Raw genomic sequence first — 23,242 nt, forward strand, 5'->3', positions numbered from 1 at the left:
ACACTGAGTCTGTTTTTCCTTTTGTGTGTGTGTGTGTGTGTGTGTAAGTCTTTGTCTTTGTCTGCCTCTATCCTTATTCTCTCAGTCCTTCACACATGCCTGGTTGCATGCACCATAAGGCACAGCGCTGCAGGCATGTGTGGAAGACATTATACTGTGGACTCAAACCATCCCCAGACTCGTCTCTCACTTTGGTTTCTCTCACATAAGCAAAGCCACACATGTACAATTTTTTCCGATATTGCTGAGAAAAAAACAGCCACGACACTGTGCTGTAAAATCACACATACACAAAGACTTGCATAATGGCTAGCCAGCCCCTTTCAGACAAGCCAATCAACTTTGTTGTGTGACCACATTTATGTAATTTGCGTATCATTTGTGGTTTGGATTACGGAGGATTGCAGAGGTACAAAAAATGCATCCAGTAATTATACTGAAGTAAATGGTACATTGCCGTGTAGTAAAGGGGGGTGGAACGTTTTGTTTCTGCTCTAACTGGGACTGGTTAGGAGCGCCCATGCTCGCCGGGTGCTCATTTGTAAGCTGGAGAGAAACCATACACGTGTCCTCATTACTCTTGTGTTTCACTGGCCTCACACAGGTCGGTAAGCTGCATTTAGGCCCCGTTCACACTGGAGAAAGTCATTCCAGCTAGAGTAGGATTGAGCCCAGACAGCCTTTAAGCTGGATGCGTTCAGACCTATTTTCAAATCTGGCTAGCACACACTTGTGTCCGCACTCAATCCGGCTTCATCCAGCGTGTTTGCTGTTCTCCAAACCACTAGGTGGCGCCTCATAATATGGCTAATAATGTGGCTAGCCGGATTCGCTAGCCACATTTGCGTTCACACCTGAGCCACATTTGAGCCAATCCTGCTAGATCCACCTCTCGAGGGTGGTCATGTTTACATGAGTTTCGTTGTTTTGTAGTAAAATTGATGAGAAGCCGAGCACCCACTGAACGCAGGCCGCCATTTTATACCTGCTCTGTGTATTTTCATTGAAGTTACGCCTGCAGTCATTATCTGTTTTTACAGTAAGACTTTATTGGTTGTATTTTATATAAAGCCCTTTTGTTCAGAACCCAAGTAGACTGTAAGAGATGCAGATGTCATGTTCCTCATTACTCTTGTTTCACCTGCTTTGCGCAGGTCGGTCGGAGGCATTTTTTGTTACTGCGGCCTTCTTAACTGGGGACGTAATATCAGCAGTGTGTGTGTGTATGTGTTCCATCTGTGTTTGCACTTTATTTTAATACAATTCAGTCGCTTGGCTCCTTTCATCAGTTGATTTACTGACTGTGAGCCTTGTGCAGCACAAATAGGATTTATGTTTGAGAGACAAACAAAGAAAAACTAATAGGAGATGATCTCTGTGTTTATGTTTGTGTGTGTGGTTGCCTATGAATGGCGTGACAGCTCTACTGATTTGATATCCAAGGGCATTCACTGTGCTTCCTCTGCAACGCTGTGTAAGCATTCGTAAACACAAAACTGTCAGATGATATATATTCACATTTAGTATCAGTGACTGAAATATTCTCAACCACAGCGGCTGATGAAGGGTATTTTCACATTAAAAGAAAAGAGCATCTGGCACTTTTACAATGAATAAATAAATCTCTGCCGTGCGATAAGAGTTTTAACTGTAGTATCTCCAAACAGAGATTTTTCTTAAAGTCAAGAACAGCAGTTTATTGAAACCTTGTTAGCTATGGAGGCTTTTGGGTGAGTTTTTGTTGGATCACTAATAAATCAGGAGGGAGGTGAACTAAAATAAACTGTCAGTAACAAGTTTAATGCAATAAATAAGACCAGACCTCGGGCTGCTGGGGTCAGCTGGCAAGTTTATGCTCTTTGATAACTGTTGCTGCTTCTCTAGTTTCTGATTGCCTGTTTTTACATCTTGGCTATTTGTGTCTGATACATTGTTTTCAGTGATTTTTCCAGGATATAGCAGAGAATAGCAAGAATCAGGTGGGACAGGAGTGCAGCTGTAGCTTGTAGATCACTGATGTAGGAAAGTGTATAAACATGAACAGTAAAACTTGTTCAGGTTTGTGGACTGAAGTACTTCACAGCTGCGTTCTGCTCCTCTAAGACAACTGAATAGGCTGTGACAATAGTCTAGACGGGATCAAAACAAACCATGAATAATGAGCTCTGTCTGTGAGACACAATAGGCCCAAGTTCGGGAATATCCTTCCAGAATCAGTGCCAAAGATGACATTTCTGATGGAGAGTTTTAGCATATGAAGAAAATCACACAAGCCTCTGTGCACCATAAACACACATAAGAGCCCAAGAATGAGGAACACCACACAACTGAGATGCAACTCAGGAATACCATTACCAACCCCCTTATTTAAAATCCCTCAGTATGAACAGCTGCTTTCAGGGTGTCTGTATATTGGCTTTTATTGTCACAGAGGACCACCGGCGATTAGGTGTCTTATTCCTGTGGATTGCTATGGTCAATGTATTGGTGTGGTGATGTTGAACCAATAAATCTCATCATAAAACCTTTCTATTTTGGGAAGATATAATAGTGTGACAGCTGGAATCTTGCATGATGACGTGCTTCTCCATTGTACGATGTTGCATTGTGTCTTGATCATGAAAAGGACCAAATCCTAGTTTTGTCATAAATGTTTTGTTTCTTCAGCTTTAATGAACACATTTCAGTTTGTATGCGCCTCCGTGCAGCAGACTGCTCAGTTACCAAACATCTCCCTGATGCATTCATCTCCTCCCAAACCACTGAGGATGACTAATGACCTAACTACACACTGTCACCACTGTAAACCTCAGTCTCCACTACTACGAAAAGCCACCATGATGCCAACCATGTCTCACGCCACCACCACCATTACACTGCATTACCAGAAGGAGATGGGGGCTAAAGTGTGTCGCATTTTGGGAGGCCTCATCTGCAGATGAAACAGGGGGGTTATTTCTTGTTATCATGGTTATTATTATTATTGCCGGTATGGTGTTTTGGTGTGAGCCTTGACAGATGTGGAGTCCTTGGTAATGTGCTCTCAGCTCACAGAGATGCTGCAGGATGTGTGACGGGGAAAAAAACAAGGTGAAACAAAACCAGTGCCAATAAAAACACATTGTTTAACATACTCAAGGTGCTGAGCATCGCCACATATTTTCACTGTATCTGGACATCACATTAGGATGTACCAGGAGGTTTTAAATTATGTTTTCAATATGGCCAAGTGATATTGAAATACAGTTGTTGCAGCTGAGTATATTTAGTGCAGTGGTGCAACCCATACATACAACACAAGCCTAGAGGGGGATATTAGCCATCATCTGGGTGAACTACCTTTTTTTTTTGTAATTCAAATTTTTTATTTAAACACACAAAAGCTCACAGTGGTACATACATAAGACAAGAGGGCCATTGATAAAAAGACACATTTGTTAAAGCTTAGATAGTCCCTGTCAAAATGAGTTCAACAACAGCACAAAATAAATACAATAAAATATATATACACATATATTATACAAATATCAATATTACAATAGCAATAAGAAATGAGTTGGACAAGTTACTTTTATATCAAGCTTCACCAACATGGTTCTAATTAGAGGTAAGATGTTCCATGAAATAATCCCAAGTTCCCAGTTCCACAGGACCTTTGCCCTCAATTCTTGCTAACATAACTTCATAAGATGTGGTCTCACTCATTAAGATTTTCCACTCTTGTAGTGTTGGACATGTGGGTGATTTCCAGTGCCTTAATATGATTCTGGCGGCTGAGGCTATCCCCACCATCAAAACAGAATATACACTTTTTGTTAAAGTTGGGGTTTCTGTTTTATCTCCCAGAAGACACAGACGCGGGGAAACCGGCAGGCCCACTCCCGCCCATGCCTCCAGATATTTAAGCACACTGCGCCAGAACGGCTCAACCATAGGGCATTCCCATAAAAGATGCAGAAAGGTTCCCATTTCTTTTGCACATTTCCAGCAAGAGTTATTACTTGTTAGACCTATTTTGAAAAGCCTACAAGGTGTCCAATAATACCGGTGCATCATCTTATACTGGATAAATTTCCCTCTAGCATCCTTTACGTATTTGCCATTTTGTGCTATAATTTGACTCCATGTATCCTTACTAATCTCACAGTTAAGGTCCTTCTGCCAGATTATTCTCAAATTATCGCATGAACTACTAATTAAATAGATTGAGTTTTTATAGAATGTCGACGCCTTATGAGTAAGAGGGTTGTCCAGATAATCAACTATCGGGTTGGTCAGCCTCTCTGATGTAAACTTATTTATTATGCAATGTCTAATTTGTAAATATTTCCAGAAATCACCTTTCTCCTCCAACTGGTACTGTTGAACAAGTTCGTTAAATGACATAAATGTTCCTAGTTTATAGAGATCCCTTACAGTGTGTATACCCTTGTCCTGCCATCTTTTCCAGAAAACCTCCTGCTTCCCAATCTTCACCTCAGGGTTAAGCCAGAGTGAAGCATACGGTTGTTTGTAATGGGAAATCTTGTGCATTTTGTGAACCTTCGCCCAAACTTCCTGAGAATGTCTAACAACTGGGTTAATATCTTTTCCTTTACTTTTTAAGCATTGTGATAGGACATCTATTGGACGAAACGGCGCTGCCAGGTTTTTCTCTATATTAGCCCACGCTAATCCAGATCCCATACCCTTCCAGTGTTTAATTATCTTGGCCATCTCAAATGACAAACTATACATCCTAACATCTGGAAGACCGAGTCCTCCCTTCTCTTTGGGTGCACACATTTTGCTCCATTTAAATCTTGGCTTTCGTCCTGCCCACAAAAAGTCTCTGATTATGGTTTCATATTGTTTAAAGATGTGATCAGGCGTACTAAGTGGCAACATCATAGATATATAGTTAAATTGAGGCACTATTACCATTTTAATAACATTTATCTTCCCCCAAAGGCTCAAATTCAACTTTCCCCATTTTCCCAGGTTCGTTGTAATGCTTTGAAGGAGAGGCTCAAAATTTAGTGCAGTCATCTCACCTATCTCAGGGGTTAATTTAATACCCAAATAAATCATGCCTCTGGGAATCCATCTGAAATTATACTGGGTTAACATTTGTGGGTGACAATGCTTGGATATAGGCATCGCCTCAGATTTGGTCCAGTTAATTTGGTAACCTGACAATTTAGAGTACTTATCAATGGTGTTCATTAGTGCAGGTAAGGAATTGTGAGGATCACTGGTAAGGAAAAGTATATCATCAGCGTATAACATTAATTTATGTTCGCTCCCCCCGCCATCTACGCCCTTAATGGCAGGATTTGCTCTTATAGCCACTGCCAGGGGTTCCAACGCAATTGTGAACAGGAGAGGCGACAGGGGGCATCCCTGTCGTGTTCCTCTAGAAAGATCAAAAAGGGGTGAAATAAGACCATTTGTCAAAACCGATGCTTTAGGCTTAGTATATATTATTTTAATCCATTTTGCAAATCCAGAGCCAAAACCAAACCTTGACAGGGCCGAGTGCAAAAAATCCCACTCGACCCTGTCAAAGGCCTTCTCAGCATCAAGTGAGACAGCCGCCACGGGCACAGTGCTAGAGGCATTTAACCATATTAAATGCATAAGTCTCCTCAGATTCTCGGTAGAAGATCTACCTTTTATAAAGCCTACTTGATCTGCATGTATGATGTGTGGTAAAGTTGCTTCAAGTCTTAGGGCCAATACCTTAGCTAATATCTTACTGTCTACATTGATGAGGCTGATCGGTCTAAAGTTTGCAGGGTCTGTATGATCTCTTCCCTTTTTAGGTATTAGAGATATTAGAGCTTCAGTAAGAGACGGCGGAAGCGAGCCGCTCTGGTATGCTTCCTCAAACACCATTGTCAATATTGGAGTAATTATGTCAATATATTCTTTGTAATACTCCACAGGAAACCCATCAGATCCTGGCGATTTCCCCGTATTCATGGATAAAATGGCAGTTTTAACCTCTTCTTGTGTAATTGACGCATCAAGAAGAGCCACTCTATCAGAAGACAAAGTTGGAAGCCTAATGTTTGAGAAAAAATCTTTAGCTAATATCTCATCCATAGCACCAGATGTTCTATACAGGTTCTCATAGAAGCCCTTAAAGACATCATTAATACCCTTAGAAGATGTTATAAGCGAGCCTCCTGCTCTTATTGCTGGGATAATGTAGGCGGAACTCTGTTCTTTTAGCTGTCTGGCCAACAGTCTGCCAGTCTTTTCCCCTGACTCATAAAACTTTGTTTTAAGTCTGAACATAGCATATTCTGCTTTTTTACTGAAAATATCATGAATTTGAAATTTACATTTGCAAATGTTTTTAAATAAACTTTCAGAATAATGTCTAGCCAGATCCCTTTCCATACTATTGAGTTCTGCTTCTAATTTTTTAATACGGTCATTCTGCTCTTTCTTCCTTTTTGAGGTCTTAGCAATTATTTTGCCCCTAATGTAAGCTTTAGATGCTTCCCATACCATAGCCACGCTATCTGTGCTGCCCATATTAATTTCAAAAAATGAGGACAAATCCCCTGCAAGTTCTTTAGAAAACACCTCATCATGTAAGAACGACGTGTTCATCCTCCACCTGCCACGTCTAAGTCCGTCTGAATGTATATTCACAGCAAGTTCAACTGGAGCGTGGTCTGACAGGGAAATAGCATTTATAGTGCTATCCATGGTGGCATTAACTAGACTCCGGGAAATTAAAAAAAAATCGATTCTTGAATAAGATTTGTGGCGGTGGGAGTAAAATGTGTATTCTCGGTTACCAGGGTTAACCAGACGCCAGATATCCACCAAGCCGTTGTCCTCCATCATCATGTGAATGGCAGCTCTATCCTTCAACGCTGAAATACCTGTGTATTTACTTTTATCCAATACCCCATCTAAAACCTGATTGAAGTCTCCTGCCAAAATTATTTGTCCCTGAGCATTACCTAATATACTATTCAGCCCATGAAAGAAAGATGGATCCTCCTTATTAGGAGCATATATATTACATAGTGTTATTTCTCCCCCATTTATGTTGGCTTCTATACAGATAGTTCTACCATTACCATCCTTGTACTCCTTCAACATAGAAAAGTTCAATCTCTTATGAATCAAAATAATAACCCCATTACGCTTACTGGAGAATGAACTATAATAAACATGACCAACCCAGTCCCTCTTGAATTTTTTAGCTTCATCCTCCTCTAGATGTGTTTCTTGAATAAATGCGATATCAGCTTGTTTATGTTTGAGATATAGGAGCACCTTTTTCCTCTTCACTGGACTCCCACAACCATTAATATTCCAGGAGACTACTTTAACATAAGCACTATTAGCCATTCACATAATAATAAAAAAAAAAAAAAATTGAAAGAAAGTATTGGCCTACATGTTGTCTCTTATCATCTGACCATCCCAATACAAAAACGTGAGCTATAGATTTTGTACCACTGAGCATTAATAGGAAGCCTAACATTTTAATTCTAACCAACAAGACCAAACTGGTCAACCAAAAACTTCCCTCCGCATCAGAGGGGAGAAAAAACATAACATGACAATAAAAAGCTGTACAACAAACAGCTGGAGGTTTTCTTACCTTTAAATCAAAATCCATAAAATAAACAAAACTTAACTTAGGTCGTGGAGTGACGAGTCGCCCACTCGGCTATAAACGGCTACCTAGAGCTATCCAGCCTCATCATATCTCAGTCTCCTTAATGATGGATGCGTCTCAGTTTATTCTCCTGTAGAAACGTGCTGCTTGATAAACTTGACCGCCTCTGTCGCAGCATCAAATCTTCGGTTCTTCCCTTTCCATGTGAATCGAAGCGTTGCAGGGAAAGCCAGTTGAAACCTCACGTCCTTGTCGCGGAGGAGCTGTCTTGCTGTTGTAAAAGTTTTCCTCCTCTCGGCCAACTCCTTCGTCATGTCTGGAAACAGGGAGATGTTGCATCCATTCCACACCGCGCCTCCTTTTTCCCTCGCAGCTCTTAGTGCTTTATCTCTCGCGGTTGAACGTAGAAATCTGACCATTACCAGTCTCGGAGGTTGTCCATCATCTGGACGTGAGCCGGGGGAGCGATGTGCCCTTTCTATTTCGAATTCGCCGTCAACGTCTATATTCAGGCCCTCTGACAGTACTTTTTCAACGCATGCAATCAAGTCACCACCTTCCAGGCCCTCCTTTAAACCCAGCAGTCTGACATTATTGCGGCGGCTCCTATTTTCCAGATCCTCCACCCGGTTCCACAGAGAGTCCATGCGCTTGCCCTGCAGCTCGCGGTTGTTGAGTAGCAGCTGGTTAGAGTCCTCCAAGTCAGAGATTCGTCCCTCCGCCTCAGTTATCCGTTCCTGCATGACTTTCACGGCATTCTTCAGTTCCTCAGTAGTCCCTTTAATCGTTGACACATCAGACGCCACTGTTTGGAGCGTTGAGCTCATTTTACTCACTTCAGCAAGGATGTTTTCCAGATTAGCATTCTGTACGGCGTCCTTTTCCGGACTAGCATCATCAGGTTCGGTAGCAGCAGCCGCCTTTCCTCGTGAAGGCTTAAAATATCTCGAAGTTGTAGACATATTCTTTGGCATGAACGTTTCCGTTTAAATTAAAAGGTGGATAATGAAAGACTTATTAAAAAGTTTTTCAAAAAATTGCAGAGAAACAACGGATTATTCAGGATTTAAGTCCATAAGGCTTAGGACAACTTGAATTAAGCAGCCATCTTGCTCGCCGATCCCACGTGACTCCGTGAACTACCTTTTAAATCAACGCATGAGCATATATATATATATATATATATATATATATATATATATATATATATATATATATATATATATATATATATATATATAAAAGTGTTGCTACTTGCCTCATCGGTGATGAAGAGAGCGAGCTGCTCTGTCTGGAGCTGCTCTGTCTGGAGCTGCTCTGAGGAGTCGCCATTCGGTCTGAGGCCATCTTAGTTTAGCTCAGTACCTGAAACACATGCACAACATACAAACAAAGATTTGAGTATTTTATTACCAACACTGTTTCCTGTCAAAACACTTCCACACATCCAGTATCACACACATATGATCACTCGGTCTGCATACTGGCTGCACTGCCTGCCACCGCAGTGTTATCCACTACAATGTCTCCTTATTGATCCGCCTCCAAGCATTCTATTCTTGTCTTGTCTTTTTTTTTTGCCTTCAAGTAATTCAATTATCAATAAACCTCCCTGTTTTAAATAGCTGCAAGCTGCTGGTGTGCCAGTAGAATAATATTTCTTATCTTCTAATTTATTGGCTGGCTGCCAGCCAGTGACTCTCTTCCCTACTTTGAGCCTGAGCAAAACGGGCTGACGCTCTTAAGTGCCCGCAACTTTATTCCGCTGTTTTATTGATGTATCCCATTTAGATTAGTCCATTTTCAATCGGGAGAAGCCACAGATGCCCTCCTGCCTGAGCCACACTCTAATCCTTTTAGTTAATGATATTCTGCAGTGGTGTGGTAACAAATTTCATGTTTACTGTGGGGTATAATTAGCAAGTAGTTACAAAGTGAGACTATCTGTCTCTTGTGTTCCTACACACACACACACCTGGTGTCACAGAGCAGGTTTGCCCTGCTTTTTATTAAATGCTTACAGAGTGTTGTGCGATCGATAGACGTAAACAGGAGGACTCACAACAAAGCAATTGAGAGAGAGAGGAAGGAGGTGTGTTGCACGCGAGGCGTCTGACGGCCTGCCGCAGTGTGTCAGCCTCGGTGAATAAGGCGTTAGAGTCAATGATTCTCTTCTATGGTTTGCTTCCTGTGTTACATAATTATGAGCAACGAGGGAGCTGTTTTTTTTTGGAGGATGAACTGATTCAGTGACTGCCATAAAGTGATACAAAGATGGATGAATGGGTGAAGGGGTAATACAAAGAAAAAGAGAAGAAGGAGATGGCGGAGAAGAAGAAGATGATGGTGTGTGTGTGTGTGTGTGTGTGGGGGGGGGGGCTTTTAACTGCAGTCTTGGCATGGCTCCTCCAGGGCCATTTTCAGAGAAAAGCCTTACAGTGATTCAGAAATTATACCAGCGCTGTGCCAGGACCATGGAAGTCTGGAAGACTGACAGTAAGCTTCCTGTGATGGTGGAAAAAAACTCTGTGTATCCGTTTAGCTTTGTTAGAAGAGAACACCACAGAACGAGTGCTGATGTAACTTTAAACTATTACAATAGAGGTGTAGATGAATTACACAGGCTCTATAATTGAGCGCAGGGTCACAGCCAACAAGACACAGCTCCAGCGGATTCCATTACATGTGCCTGCAGCTCGTTACAGCGCTCTTCTCTGGATTACCCTACAAATGGAGATGAGTTGTCCAATCAAGCAATTCAGTCCTGAGCACTTGGAGTGTGCCACTAAGTGCTGTGTTAAGGACCACTGCACCAAAAGTGATCACCGTCATTCTGCTTGTCTTTTACAGCCCACTGTATCGATTCAGTCCGTGCTCTGTTGTGTTGCAGTAATTTGTGTAATGTAACAAATAAAAGCTAAAGTTGTGGCACATCACAGAGTACCCAAAGACTTGCAAGTGCTACAGATATATGAGTTTCCTTAGCAGATGTTCAGCTTTGATGGACTCCTGGCTAATTATCTTGCTGTGGTGGACATTTCTTTTCATGTCTGGGCTGAAACCTGAGCGGCCCAGTGGGTTTCCCCCGTTCGGTTGCCGTGGAGAGCGTGTCGGTTGTAGGTAAGCCAAACAAAGGACACCTCTGTCTTGGCCTCATGTCACATGCCGGGTAAAATAACAACCGCTCAGTTACTTGTGTGTGCAAGAGAAATCACCAGACTGTGCGTTCCAGATTTACTGCAGCACTTGTATTTATTCTTTGCATGTGTGTTGACGGGAATTCAAACGGCAGTGTGCGCTTGTGTGCATGTTGCTGTCACTCGCAGTTTTCCAGTGATGGTTTGTGTTTTTGCTGCATGTAGTTAGTGTCACGCTAAGTCTGCGTTTCATGTAAAAGTCATCTTTTTTTCCTCTGTCATCTGTCTCTGAAGTCTTTTTATAGTGTGGCTGTGCTGCTTAACACTTTTACTAAGCCTGGGAGGATCAAATACCCAAGGGGCCTAAATAAATAGCTAAAGTGGTTTATAACTAAAGATCCAAAGACAAAACACAACCGGCCTCATAGGAAAACAACAAAATAAGCTGATTCAAAAGAGTGCCCAAAAACATACTTTAGCTTCTCCAGCTCCCTTGTGTAAAATTTAATGGGATTTTTAAATATTTCTTTGATTAGATGCCTTCAATAACCTTTAGGATTAACACATGTTCAAGAGCTTTTTCCTTCTTTATTTTGGAAAATAAAACGTGCTTATGAACACGTTTGTTTTCATGTATCTTCGAAACAGTTTGCTCGGTTGAGACGGCAGAGGCTGCTGTGGACAGTGCATCCAACAGGGCGAGGTTGGTTTGTAGAGAAACATCAGATTTTTACTTTTGGTGATTATGTTTATGATTCAAGAATCATACTGTGTTCATTCGTGAATATTATATTGCTGTACAAAACACACATTATGATACTAAGTTTGCCATAGAACTTGTTTTTTGTTCTGGCTTTTTGTCAGCCTGTCCTCGCCAGGAAAACGTAACATGAGGCCATATTTAAGTCCTTTAAAAATGGAACGTGCACCTATTTTTCCAGCCTCATCTCTATGTGTTTATGTGGGAAGGAAATTGTTGCAATGGTAGCCAAAAATGGCGACCACAGAAGGGAGTGGTTTTCCTTATAAAATGTGTTTAATGCTATTAATTCATGTGTTTTAAGATGATCTTTAGCCCTTACCCTGTTTTAGGTGCCTTACCCTGTAGTAAACCAGTAGTTTTTTAATGCCAAATTCAACCATGATTAAAAACAAAAACTTAAATGCTGGCAAAAAACAAAACATAACAGCTAATGGTCTGCCGCATTACATGTACCCACACCATCCCCAACCTGCATCCTAATATGGACTTTTGCGGCTGTATCTCATGATGAGGTGATATAAATGGCAAAAATGTAATCATGAATGCAGCATATTTTCCTGAGCATGTTGCTTTTTTTAACTCATCAGACGGTGTGATGCTAACTTTAGTGTTGGTCTACAAGAGTATGTCACCCCTGCAGAACGATATGAGCCTAGACTTTAAACTTTTGTCATAACTGTCTACTGAACAATATGTTCCATTTAAACCCTTTATTAGCTGCTAAAACTAATGGAAACTTGGTAAATTTAGCATTTTTATGCAGTGGAAAAAGACATCAAATCTATTTCATGACACATATGGAATTGCATAGCAAGTAAGAACTGTAACCCATAACACATTTTAAAGTCTCAGATAAAATCAGCAGATTTAATCGTCTGAGTTCTTTCTCTGTAACTGCTGTATCACTGATTGAAAATACATTTTCTTTCTCCTAAGAAATGCACTGTGGTTAAGCTCGGGATAAAACCACAAAATGAATACAAGAGCTGGTCTGCAGACATAAACAACAGTGTGGCTTTAACTTTATCACTGTGCCAAAAGCAATGAAATTCTGCTTAATACAAAGAAGAAACCTGAAAAAATGTGAAGCCACTCACCATTTTAACAGGCCAAACCCAGCCGGTAATATTGGGATGGAGTTTAATATCCTTGATGTTTCAGGAGTGCCTCACTGAGCACCCCGTTCCTTATGGTCTGTCTTTATTTCAAAACTGATTAAGCACAAACACTTCTTGTCCTGTTGTTATCCTAACTCACAGACTGAGAAAAGCCTCAGAAACTACAGATGTCGCTTCTGGCCATTGGCCTTTAAATACAGTGGACACACTCTTTATCGGCGACTCGATGGTGCCGGACCGCTCATGTCCTATCATTGAGCTGGAGACTGGGTTCACGGGAGGAGACGGTGGTCACAGTCTGACCACTGAGCTGTCATGTGGGGAGGAAAACAGAGTAGCATGGGTACAATGTGAGTGCCTGGGTGGGAACAAACGGGAAGGCGGCTGTGCTGAGCCACGGACCCAACATTCCCATCCCACACACAGTGGGACGGCTCGAAGAAGTGGGCCCTTGTAGTGTACTTGGACACAGAGACCCACACAGGGTGGCAGATAATGCCTGTTGTGAACTGCTTTGACATTTAGTAAGTTCATTCAAGTTAAATCATGTATATTAGGCTATTCTCAACCCGCTATGCTACCCAAAATGAACCACACATTACAAAACTTTACACTATATACTACACTTAAAGTATACTTGTACACTGTACAAACAGACAAATCAGGAAAATGAAGAACCTGATGTAAACTAACATAGCACAAGCTAACATAAACACTATATTTCTACTCTGGCTCACCGTATAGTGAGTACAATGTGGGCTAATATAAGCTAATAAATACTACACACTGAAGCGAATTGTAAGCAGAAGCTAGTGTGAGTAAAGCTAGTGTAAAGTAAACCAAATAATGTAATGTAAGCTGATAGCAGCTTTCTGTTGCCTTCTTCTTTTCTTTGTTTTGAAAAGCAAATCTTAATATTTAAATTTATTACATAAAGCAGGCCTGCGCTCATTTCAGTGTAAATCTGTTATCTCCAGACACAACATCCCTCTTGCTTATTATCTCAGTGGGTCTAAATGTGGAGCATTCCACTGATAGCTCTGGCATGGACTACTTATTTTATTTTATTTTAAGCATTGATCTTGTTGTGGTCATTGCTGGCACTCACTAAAGTATTGTGTGGTATGTCAGCAATGTTAAATCTACATAATATTCATCACTAAAGAGGCTGAAAAATTCTCCTCAAATCAAACTGTTTGCTTTAAGTTGCTTTATGTTTACACAGCATGAGCATGTTTTTTCCATCTCTGAAGAGATTTGTTTATGTAATTTGGTTGTTTGAGGGGTTAGGTGCCAAAGGAACTACACAAAGATATGAAAAAACTGTCAGCCATATTCCACTTTTTCTAATCTGTCCATTATACAAGCTTCTTTCTGTTTACAAGTGCGTGTTTGATTCCTTTGGGTCATGTTCATCTAACCGCATGACGCCTCCAACATCTCCATCGACTGCTGTTTAGACTAAATGCATCAGATTTGTAGCTATCATTTGTAGCATCGTGCAGCTACGCATTCGCTCTGTTCCACTGTCCACAGCAGAAAAATATCTAACAATACCAGTAAAAACATTTTTGAACCCTAAAAGTTAAGCATTTATGGAGTGACATCATTGCCATGCTTCTATAGCAATAGCAGGTTTTATACGTTTTAGCTTTATTTCTTGGTCTCCACCAACCTCTGAGCAGTATATGAGTTCATTAAAGCAAATAGATTTTAGAGATATTGCCAGCTATGGACAAAAAATGTAAATCCTGGAGAGAACTTTTTATATTAATCCAATCTTGCAGAATCAGCACACTTTAGCGTGCCCTCTGGGTCTTCCTGTAGTCTGTCAAATCATACCTCCTCCTCATTGTTACCTCAGTCATTTCCGACACACAATCTTTGTGTTCTTAGCATGTAAAAATACCAATAACACACGGCCCGCATTATTGTGGATGGTAGGAACATAAATGCGTCTTTAAAGACACACAACACCATGTGCTGCAGCAGCGTTGCATTGTAGCGATGTGGCTAATGATAGAAAACCACTGTCAACACCTTGACATGTCTCAGGGTGATGGTGACAGGGGCTTCAGGAAGGGTTTGAGTGTGACACGCTGTGATGTCAGGAATAAATGTGTAGGAGGACGGAGAGGAAGCACCGCTCCCGCTTCCATATATATTTACAACAAAAAGTGGGTGTACAGTGTTTGGGAAAGAGAGTGAAAAAGATGACGAGTAAATGACAGTGGGGAATGTGAGGGATGGATTGTGGGTATTGTTGGTAACAACGCAGGACTGTACAAATGCTCCTGTTACATAAACAGTTATTCAAGTGAGGAGTGGTACCAGTTTCAAAATAAAATGGCAAATTAATTATAGATGTGGTGGTTTAGGTAAAAGGAAGTTTAGTTAGGAAGCTAACTTTCTATGAGGGCACGATAATGGTTTTTTAGCACTAAGATATTAAAGCCACCCATGATTATACAATTTAATGAGTATAGGGAACAATTATAAATAAGCCTAGCAATTTTATATCATGCTATAAAATAGAAACATGACCTGCAGGGTCAATGAAAAGCTTCTTCAATGAAAAGATGTGACGAAGAGGACGTACTCGCACATTAACATAAATGAACAAAGATGCAGAACACAAATCTGGATAAATTGGCAAAAACTGGTCCCGACAGCAGCATCATGAAGGTTGGTCGTGGATGACTTCTACCTGTCGTTGTCCTAACAATCAATTAACTAAAACTACAGACTAGAAACTGTAGTTGCACAAATTCATACCGAAGTCTGAGCTAACTGCTACTAGCTAGCTGCCATCACACAAACACCGCACACCAGGAAAACCAAGGGAGCCATGCTGCTGATGCCTAAAACATACACACACAAATACACTCACTCAGTCCCTCTCACAAACACACACAAACACTCACTGGAGCCCTGTTACGTTGCAGTCCTGCACACTTGAAGCTGTAGGACCATGGCTTACTGAACCTACAGATGCTCCCATAAATGCATTTTTACAGGATCATCAAAAGTTTCTGTACAGCAGGGAGCAGAAATAGTTCTCCAACTCATAGTTTTGAGAGATGAAAGTGTTAAAAAGTTCACACTGGTGGAAAGTGAGGCTGGAAGTGTATTAGAATGACCCCTTAATGGATCATTTAAGTCTTTCTGACTTGTCTGTCAGCAGTTTCTACAGAGAAGATGGATGAGGTTGGCATGTGAAATGTTCCTTTAACAGTGAACCTGACAGCAGAACCACAGTTTGGATCCATGGTGTGTCTGTCACTCATACTGCACCAATCTGCTGTAACTCAAGATGTACTTAAACTTTCCCAAAGAAAACATACATTTTCTGACATTTTCGAATGATCAGCCAAGTAATAGACTCTAAACATAATGAATAACTGGAAAAGTGTGTCATTTGTGGTGAATGATACAGTCCCCTTATTTACCCAGACTCACTCAGACTCACATAAAGCTATTGTTAGCCGTGCACACAGTAAAAGCAGTCTATAAAAAGTTCAGAAATTAGGCCAGTTGTTTTGTCTAGCATGGGTTAATTACCCTTTATAGTCTTTTGCATGCTGCAGTGTGGGTTTGGAAAAACCAAGAACACACTCCTGACTGGACTGAAGATTCCCTTGTAAGGCCAAAACTGGTGCAGTCTATTTGGGTCTGGGAGCATTCTTTCCTTTGGCACAATAATATGGGAGTTAAATGCTGTGCCGTAGTGGTGTTTCCAGGCAACCTGTGTCGCTTATGGAGATGAGATCAGGCAGGGTCAAGTTGCACACACATACACAGACCCACACACAGACAAGTAGCCTCAGTCAGTCCTGGTCTAAGATAAGCCACTCTGTTCAATGTCACACTAATAAATGTAGACAGATTACCACAACTGATAGCTCTTACACTTCAAGGCAGCAGAAATTACATCAGCTCTTCATTCCTCACACACCAGATCCCTTAAAAACATTACATTTAGCCACTTAAGTAACTATATTGCTTCACCACAAGTCTGCAAAGTGAACGTTCCAACTTTTGGTACTTTATAGTCACATGAAAAATTCACATTTTCTAGAAAAGAGATGATAGCAGCACCATACCTCTAAAGAGCTCAAACAGCCCCAAAGTCACACCAAGAGAAATATCCAAATGCATTTTAAGCCTTGAGGTTCCATTGACAGTCAGTAGAATAACTAACAAGTGGGAATCAGGCCGGGGAAGAGACATCCAGAGCTAACAAAAAGGTTTTGGAGTAGAGCTCAGCTGCTCCGGGAGCAGCTCCAAAAGGCCACAGACTGGAACTGGATCCTGATTCAGCTTGGTTCAATGAAGTGGGTACCTGACACCGGAGCAGTGACGACCAGCAAAACATCAGAAGCTGCTTAATAATGAATGAGCAAAGCCTGTAGAGAGGCACCACACACACGCACAGCACATGGCTAATAGGGAGTCACACTGACATAATTGGAGACAGACTTACATCGTGGTCAGGTAAAAGTAGGGTATATGACTGTAATCAGTCGCAGCAACTTGACACATGTTGCTAACAAAGTAGTCTGTCATCACCCAGCAGCACACCACTTTACACAGAGAGGACCACAGGAGTGTTTATAGTGCCGTATACTCTATCACATTCAGTCTAGGCCCACAAAACTGTCTTTTGTACTTTTTCACTTTTAGTGCAAGACTGAGAGCATATATTCAGTGGTGCTGGGAACCTGGAAGTTGGAAGTGGTGTTTCAAAATAACATGATTGATGGGTGTTGTCATGTATTACTTAACCAAAACCATCTCCACTTTTGAGACAGCATCTGATTGGCTGAGAAAGATGCCTCATGGCAAACAAGAGAGGGAAAAACCCAATCAGAGGTGAGCAGCAGCCAACTCCAAGAAACAAAAGCAGTTCCCCCCTATGATACATCAGCTGAGTCACATCAGAGTGAACAAAATGCTGCCAAACACTGAGGGTAAAGTCAGGAGACAGGAGTGCATCCAACAGAACAAATGTGGTTGGACTGTCTGGGCCTTAGAACCCCAGAATAAATAGACACAGGACACCAAGCAAAAAGGGTCAGATGGAACCAGGGTGTGATGAGTGCACATGAAAACTGTAAACATCACTGCATGTTGTTTGTCCATGCTGGTTTTCAGTGAAACCAAAATATTCCACTCCAGATCCTACACCTTTAGATGAGGTACTTTGAGGGCAGTAAATATGTGTGTAGTATAAGATAAACTTCTATACACCATAACGGCAAACTTCATCATATCCTGAATCGACAAAAAGCAATACATTGACCTGACTTGACTTTTATTAACTCTAACCTCAGTCTTTCCCTAAAGCGTTTGCCAGGAACTGTTGCCCTAACCACTGGCACAAACCTCAACCATGTTTTTAACACAAGCAAGAAAAAGAAAGAAAAAAACCTCTTTATTTGAAATAAAAATATTGTTAACCTTCACCACCCAGTAGAACAATGATGCTCCCTGGATGAGTGAACTCCACAGCGTGTATGTGGAAACATGAAGGAACTCTGGACTGAATCAATCCACCCAGTGTGAGATAGCCATAAAACTGCGAGACACACGAGAAAACTCCATAAAATGACAACTGAACTTGTCGGCCTGGGTGCTCCAGGAGCTTCCAGAGTCTATAAAAAATGTAAAGGTCCCCCGAGGTACAGATGTGTGCACACTAACACGCATATATATATAACACCCTTAGCATAGCATCTGTTGTTTCTCCAGCATTGTCCTAAATATTATATCAAAGTGACACATTCTTGAGAAATCTGTGTCCAGGTTGAACTCCAGGCATGTGGCCAAAACAACCCTTTGAAGCAGATTCCCGACAGCAGCAGGAGCTCTCAACCCTTAGCATCATTGCCTGGTCTCTCCTGTCAATCACCCAGAGAGTGACCTCATGGCATTAATGTCACGCAGCTCCTTCAGTTAGATGAAGTGCCTTGGAAATGGCATTGGCCCAGTTACGGCCTTGCGTTACATGTCAGAGACCCAGCAACCACAAAACATAGCAGTGAAGCTCGATCCATACGCACAATTTATAGTCAGCTGTCTGTCTATCTGTCTCCGCCTACAGGCACCTGGTGATGTAAATTCATGACCTCATATCCAACGCCCAGACCATAAATAAACCTTGAGCGGAAAGTCGGATCAGACGCCACATCTGGGCTTGTCACTGACCTGATATTAGGGGCCACACACACAAAATGGCTAAGAAAGGGAAAGCAGAGAGGGAGGGGTAATAGCAATTCCTTGCGACTCAACCCTACAGCTGTTTGACATTAAGAGGAAGTAAATTAGGTGGGCTGGGTCTGTGTGTGGGTTTTGGAGAAAGGGAAGCATAAGGATCAGGGGTGGAGGAGAGGTCCACTTTCCAGATCTAAGCAGAAGAACACAAAAACCACTTTAAGTGCACGGTAGAATTCTTCAACACTTTTTCTTCTGACTGTTATTCCACCACCAAACTTAAGGCGCAGGGTAAATGGGGCACACATGGGGTCGATGTGATAAGTAAATATCGGCCGCAAAAATCGCAATGCATGCAAGAAAAAGCTCCACATGGGCCCACCAAGCACACGTGGCACTTCAAAAAGCCAGTCCACTGCTGTTTGTTCCACTTTGGGCATGAAAAGTAAACACATAGAGAGTTTTCTGGGTAATTACAGTCTGCAATGTCTCATTTAAGATATACAAAATATTTTCAGAAATAAAGTGTGATTTGAAAATGAGATATGCATCAAATGCATCAGATATGCAAAACACCTACTCTTGACATTTGGCTGGCATTTATTTTTTTAGAAGTTGTATCAAACTAAAGATAACAAAGAACTGAGCAATAAAAAAAGAAAAGAAAAAAATTACAAATGACCAGCCCGTTTAAAGGAATAGTCTGCAGATGGTTGTCCATCACCAAGCGGAGACCTTAAGTGTTTAAACTTGCAGTTTATGCCGCAGCCGCTAGGGGCTGGCTCCAGAAACGAGTAAATCCCAAGCGGCAACCTTCGGGGCTCAGACTTGAAGCCCATGCGGAAGTGTCAAAACTTGTAATTCAATGCACAACTGCTGGGGGCTGGCTCCAGAAGCGAGTAATTTCCCATAGACTCCCATGTTAAAATGGCCGACTTCACATCAGAAAAGAACATGTTTGCAGCCTGGTACAAAAAACCATTCTGGTCTCAGATGATAGGTTCTCTTCTATTGTCAATTGTACGGGGGGTGAATCTTTTTACAACTCACTTGTTTCAATTGTAAAATTACGCAGAATTATGGGCGTTGCCGCTTGAGTGACAGTTGACGTATCACAACGTGAGTTTCCTGCTTCCACCATCGCCCGCCCCCCTAAACTCTGCTCGTGCTCCCCCTCTTTGTCCATATTTGGAGTTTTGGCGGACGTGACGCTGCCAACATGGCGGTGGTCAGAGTGTCCCGGAGCCTCCCACCGAGCCTCAAAACGGCTCTTCAGAAACAAACGGGTGACGTCACGGAAGCTCTGTCCATAGTTTTTACTGTCAATGGTAAATCCCCATAGACTCCCATGTTAAAATGTCCAACTTCACAGCAGAAATAAACATGCTTACAGCCTGGTACAAAAAAACAAATCTTGCCACAAATAATACGTTTCCTTCTATTGTCAACTGCACTCGTTTGAATTATTTTTTTTGGATAAAAATTGCGCATAATTATGGGCGTAAATGCTTTGACTCACAGGCGGTTGCTGCATCACAGCTTCCATGACTGCCCACCCACCTCAACTCAACTCGCGCTCTCCCCTCTAGTTTTGGCAGACTGTGACGCTGCCAACATGGCGACGGCCTCCCACCGTCCATAGTTTTTTTACTGTCACTGGCAATCACAGACGACTTTTAACCAATCAGATCAATCTGTAAAGTCAGTGAAAAAAAACCCACAGTTCCTTCCATCATCAATTACCGATATATTCATGAGTACTGAGTGAAAAATCCATGAGCAGCGGATAGTTCACCACATTTCAAAGGACTCTGAGCAGATGGAGGATGATCAAAATGTGAAGATATATAAATAATGCACAGCATCACTGTTTCAGAATAGTCAATCAAGTTAATTTATGAACAGACAAGGCTTTTCAGCACCAATCAATTAAGCAGCAACCACTAAAAAACAGCATCATTATCATTAATCAGCCTCCATGTGGCGTCTAAATGCCAGTGCTTGACTTGTCATTATTTAGTTGAATGTTTAAGGAGGGAGAGCATTAAAATAGTCAAGTAAAAATATTCCATAGATTCCTTTCATCAATCAACACTAGTTTCGATTACCTGGTTTCACTGCAAGCATATAGCTCAAAGCCTGGCAAGGTCTTAGTACAGAATCGCATTATGACTTTTACTTCTAACGTTCAGCTAAAAGATATGTTATCTGTGTTTACATCTTAAATCAGAGTGTCTGTCACTGCTGGATGAAGCTATCTGAGCAATAAGTTGACGGTAGTAGAAGCAGTGTCAGGGTTATTCAAACAGTAAATGACACCACTAGAGAGAAGGAGTAGTAACTCCTCAAGGCTCCCCAAGGTGCTCTCAACAGCATCAAGACTTTCTCACAAGGAAGAGGGATCAGTGACCTTTCTATCTTCTGTGAATCTCACTGCAAACAGAAGCACTGAAGCCTCCATTTCCTCTCATGATCTCCCCAATGAGACGTAACGAGGGCCACGGAGCAAATACAATAGATGGCAGTCGCAGCAAAGACAGACAAACAGACTGAAGCTGAGTGAGCCACGACCTCCCTCCAATTAGTAGATGAAGATGGGATGAAAAGAAGAGTGTGAAGAGAAAGAGGTCAATGCAGGAGACGCTTCAGGCTGATGCTGTAATTCAGCCACTCTGATATTGATTTATCTTCCAGCCCTGGGCCCCCCGAGTGACTGCCATATTGGGCCCACCTACACAAAAATTTATACCTGCACTCCCCTAATTGAGTTCCCACTTCGACGAGTGTCTTCACTGAGTCATGAATACTGTCACCAGTGATCTGTCACCAGTCACCATTACCTGCATTAAATGCACACGCGACACATGTGCAGCGTCTATGTTCTGTGATGTGAGACATATTAAGTTGGGCTCTGTCTCATAGGGTTCCTGTTGACAATATTTATAGTTAAAACACTGTGAAGATTAACAGCTGGAGGTTTAGCAGACGCCACTATGTTTGTTTTTTGACACTTTTCTTTGATCACAGCAGTTTGAAGCTGTGAAGACTGACTGCTTGATTAATGTCAGAGACAGGCTGCTGGCTCCATGCTGGTGAAGATGTTGGTTGTCTTACACTGGGGTCAAAGGTCAGGAACTCAAAGGTAGCGGTGAGAGGCACTGATGTTGCTGCAGCCATGCATTAGTCAATGGAGAAAGGAAAACAAAGCAGCCACTGGTTGGATTCTATCATTCTTCCTGTATTTTAGTGCATGAAAAAAGTAGTTCCCCAGATTCTGAGACTGTTTAAATAATGCCGTTGTATGATGGGTGATAAATGGCTCTACCATCTCTTCTGCTGAGTACTTACCCTAAACTTTCACATTTTAACATTGTGTGATTGCAACTGCAGGTGTAAAACAAATGAAGTCTATTTTTATACTATTTAAAGGGTCATGTCACCTCATGATCCAGTGTTGTTGCTGCAGAGCTGTTTCTTATGGAACTACAGAACTGCCATGCTGAAAAAAATGGATCAGTATCATGTTAAAGCATAGAAAAGGTTCTTGTTATGACAATATATTTTTATATTATTACACATACATACGCATTTAATATGTTATAACAATGTACTGTTTACATTGTTTTGGTTGAGTTTCTGGAGATGCCGAGCTTTCTGCCTCCTTACCAATAGAAGACCACTGGTGTACTGTAGCTGAATTAGCATCCATGCAAGAACTCTTGTTGTCCCTGAACAAAACACAATAAATGGGCATCTGGATGGGAGCAGGCAGACAATAGGTGGAGCTGTGTGAGACAGAGCTTCTGGGGAAACACCAGACTTGTGGGAGGAGACCCAAAATGACCGGGTCCTGACTCCTGCAAAGAGACGCAGATGGAAAGAACAGCAGAGACAGAAACTATGGTTTACTCAGAACAAAAGAAGCCGCTAATAGAGAAGGACAGAGACTTGGCTTGGTCGAGCTGCAGGTGTGGAATCTTAGCCTTGAAGTGAGTGAAGTTATTGTCAACAACTATAAAGAACCTGAATTGTTTTTTTTATTCATAAGCTCAGGATGAGGCCAGTCCAGTATGACCAGGAGAGCCTGAGCCTGAGCAGTGCTTTGGCTCTGATTCCTCGTTCTTATGTGGAGTTGCACTTCAGCATTTCCAGCTAAATTCAGGCACACCCATAGGGATAGCCACAGCTCATCTGACTACATCAGCACTCTCTTCATGTCCAAGACAATAAGAGGGAGACTGTGGAGAGACATTTACTGCAGTAACAATGATGCTCCCCGCCTGTGGAGAGGAAACCTAATTAAACAGCGTGACAGTACAGTGAGCCACACCTGCCTGTGCGGTTCGAGTGAACCAGGACACACCCTCCTTAGCTGTTCATC

At 41.7% G+C, this 23,242-nt stretch overlaps 1 protein-coding gene across 2 annotated transcripts in view; it reads right to left on the reverse strand.

The window, feature by feature from the left end:
- The window catches only part of insc (INSC spindle orientation adaptor protein), a 47,342-nt gene that overhangs the window by 21,233 nt on the left and 2,867 nt on the right, over positions 1 to 23,242 (reverse strand). Inside the window, exons 1-2 of one of the 2 annotated variants that reach the window (XM_028430581.1) lie at positions 12,628 to 12,946; positions 8,889 to 8,995 (exon numbers count right to left, since the gene is read on the reverse strand). In XM_028430581.1, the coding sequence (XP_028286382.1) occupies positions 8,889 to 8,977 (89 nt within the window). In that variant the 5' untranslated portion in view covers positions 8,978 to 8,995; positions 12,628 to 12,946. Of the gene's footprint in view, positions 1 to 8,888; positions 8,996 to 12,627; positions 12,947 to 23,242 lie in introns of those variants that run through there. The other variant, XM_028430580.1, reaches the window with a different exon arrangement.

The sequence above is a fragment of the Parambassis ranga genome, chromosome 19, assembly GCF_900634625.1.
Source record: "Parambassis ranga chromosome 19, fParRan2.1, whole genome shotgun sequence".
Taxonomy (NCBI): Eukaryota; Metazoa; Chordata; class Actinopteri; family Ambassidae; genus Parambassis; species Parambassis ranga.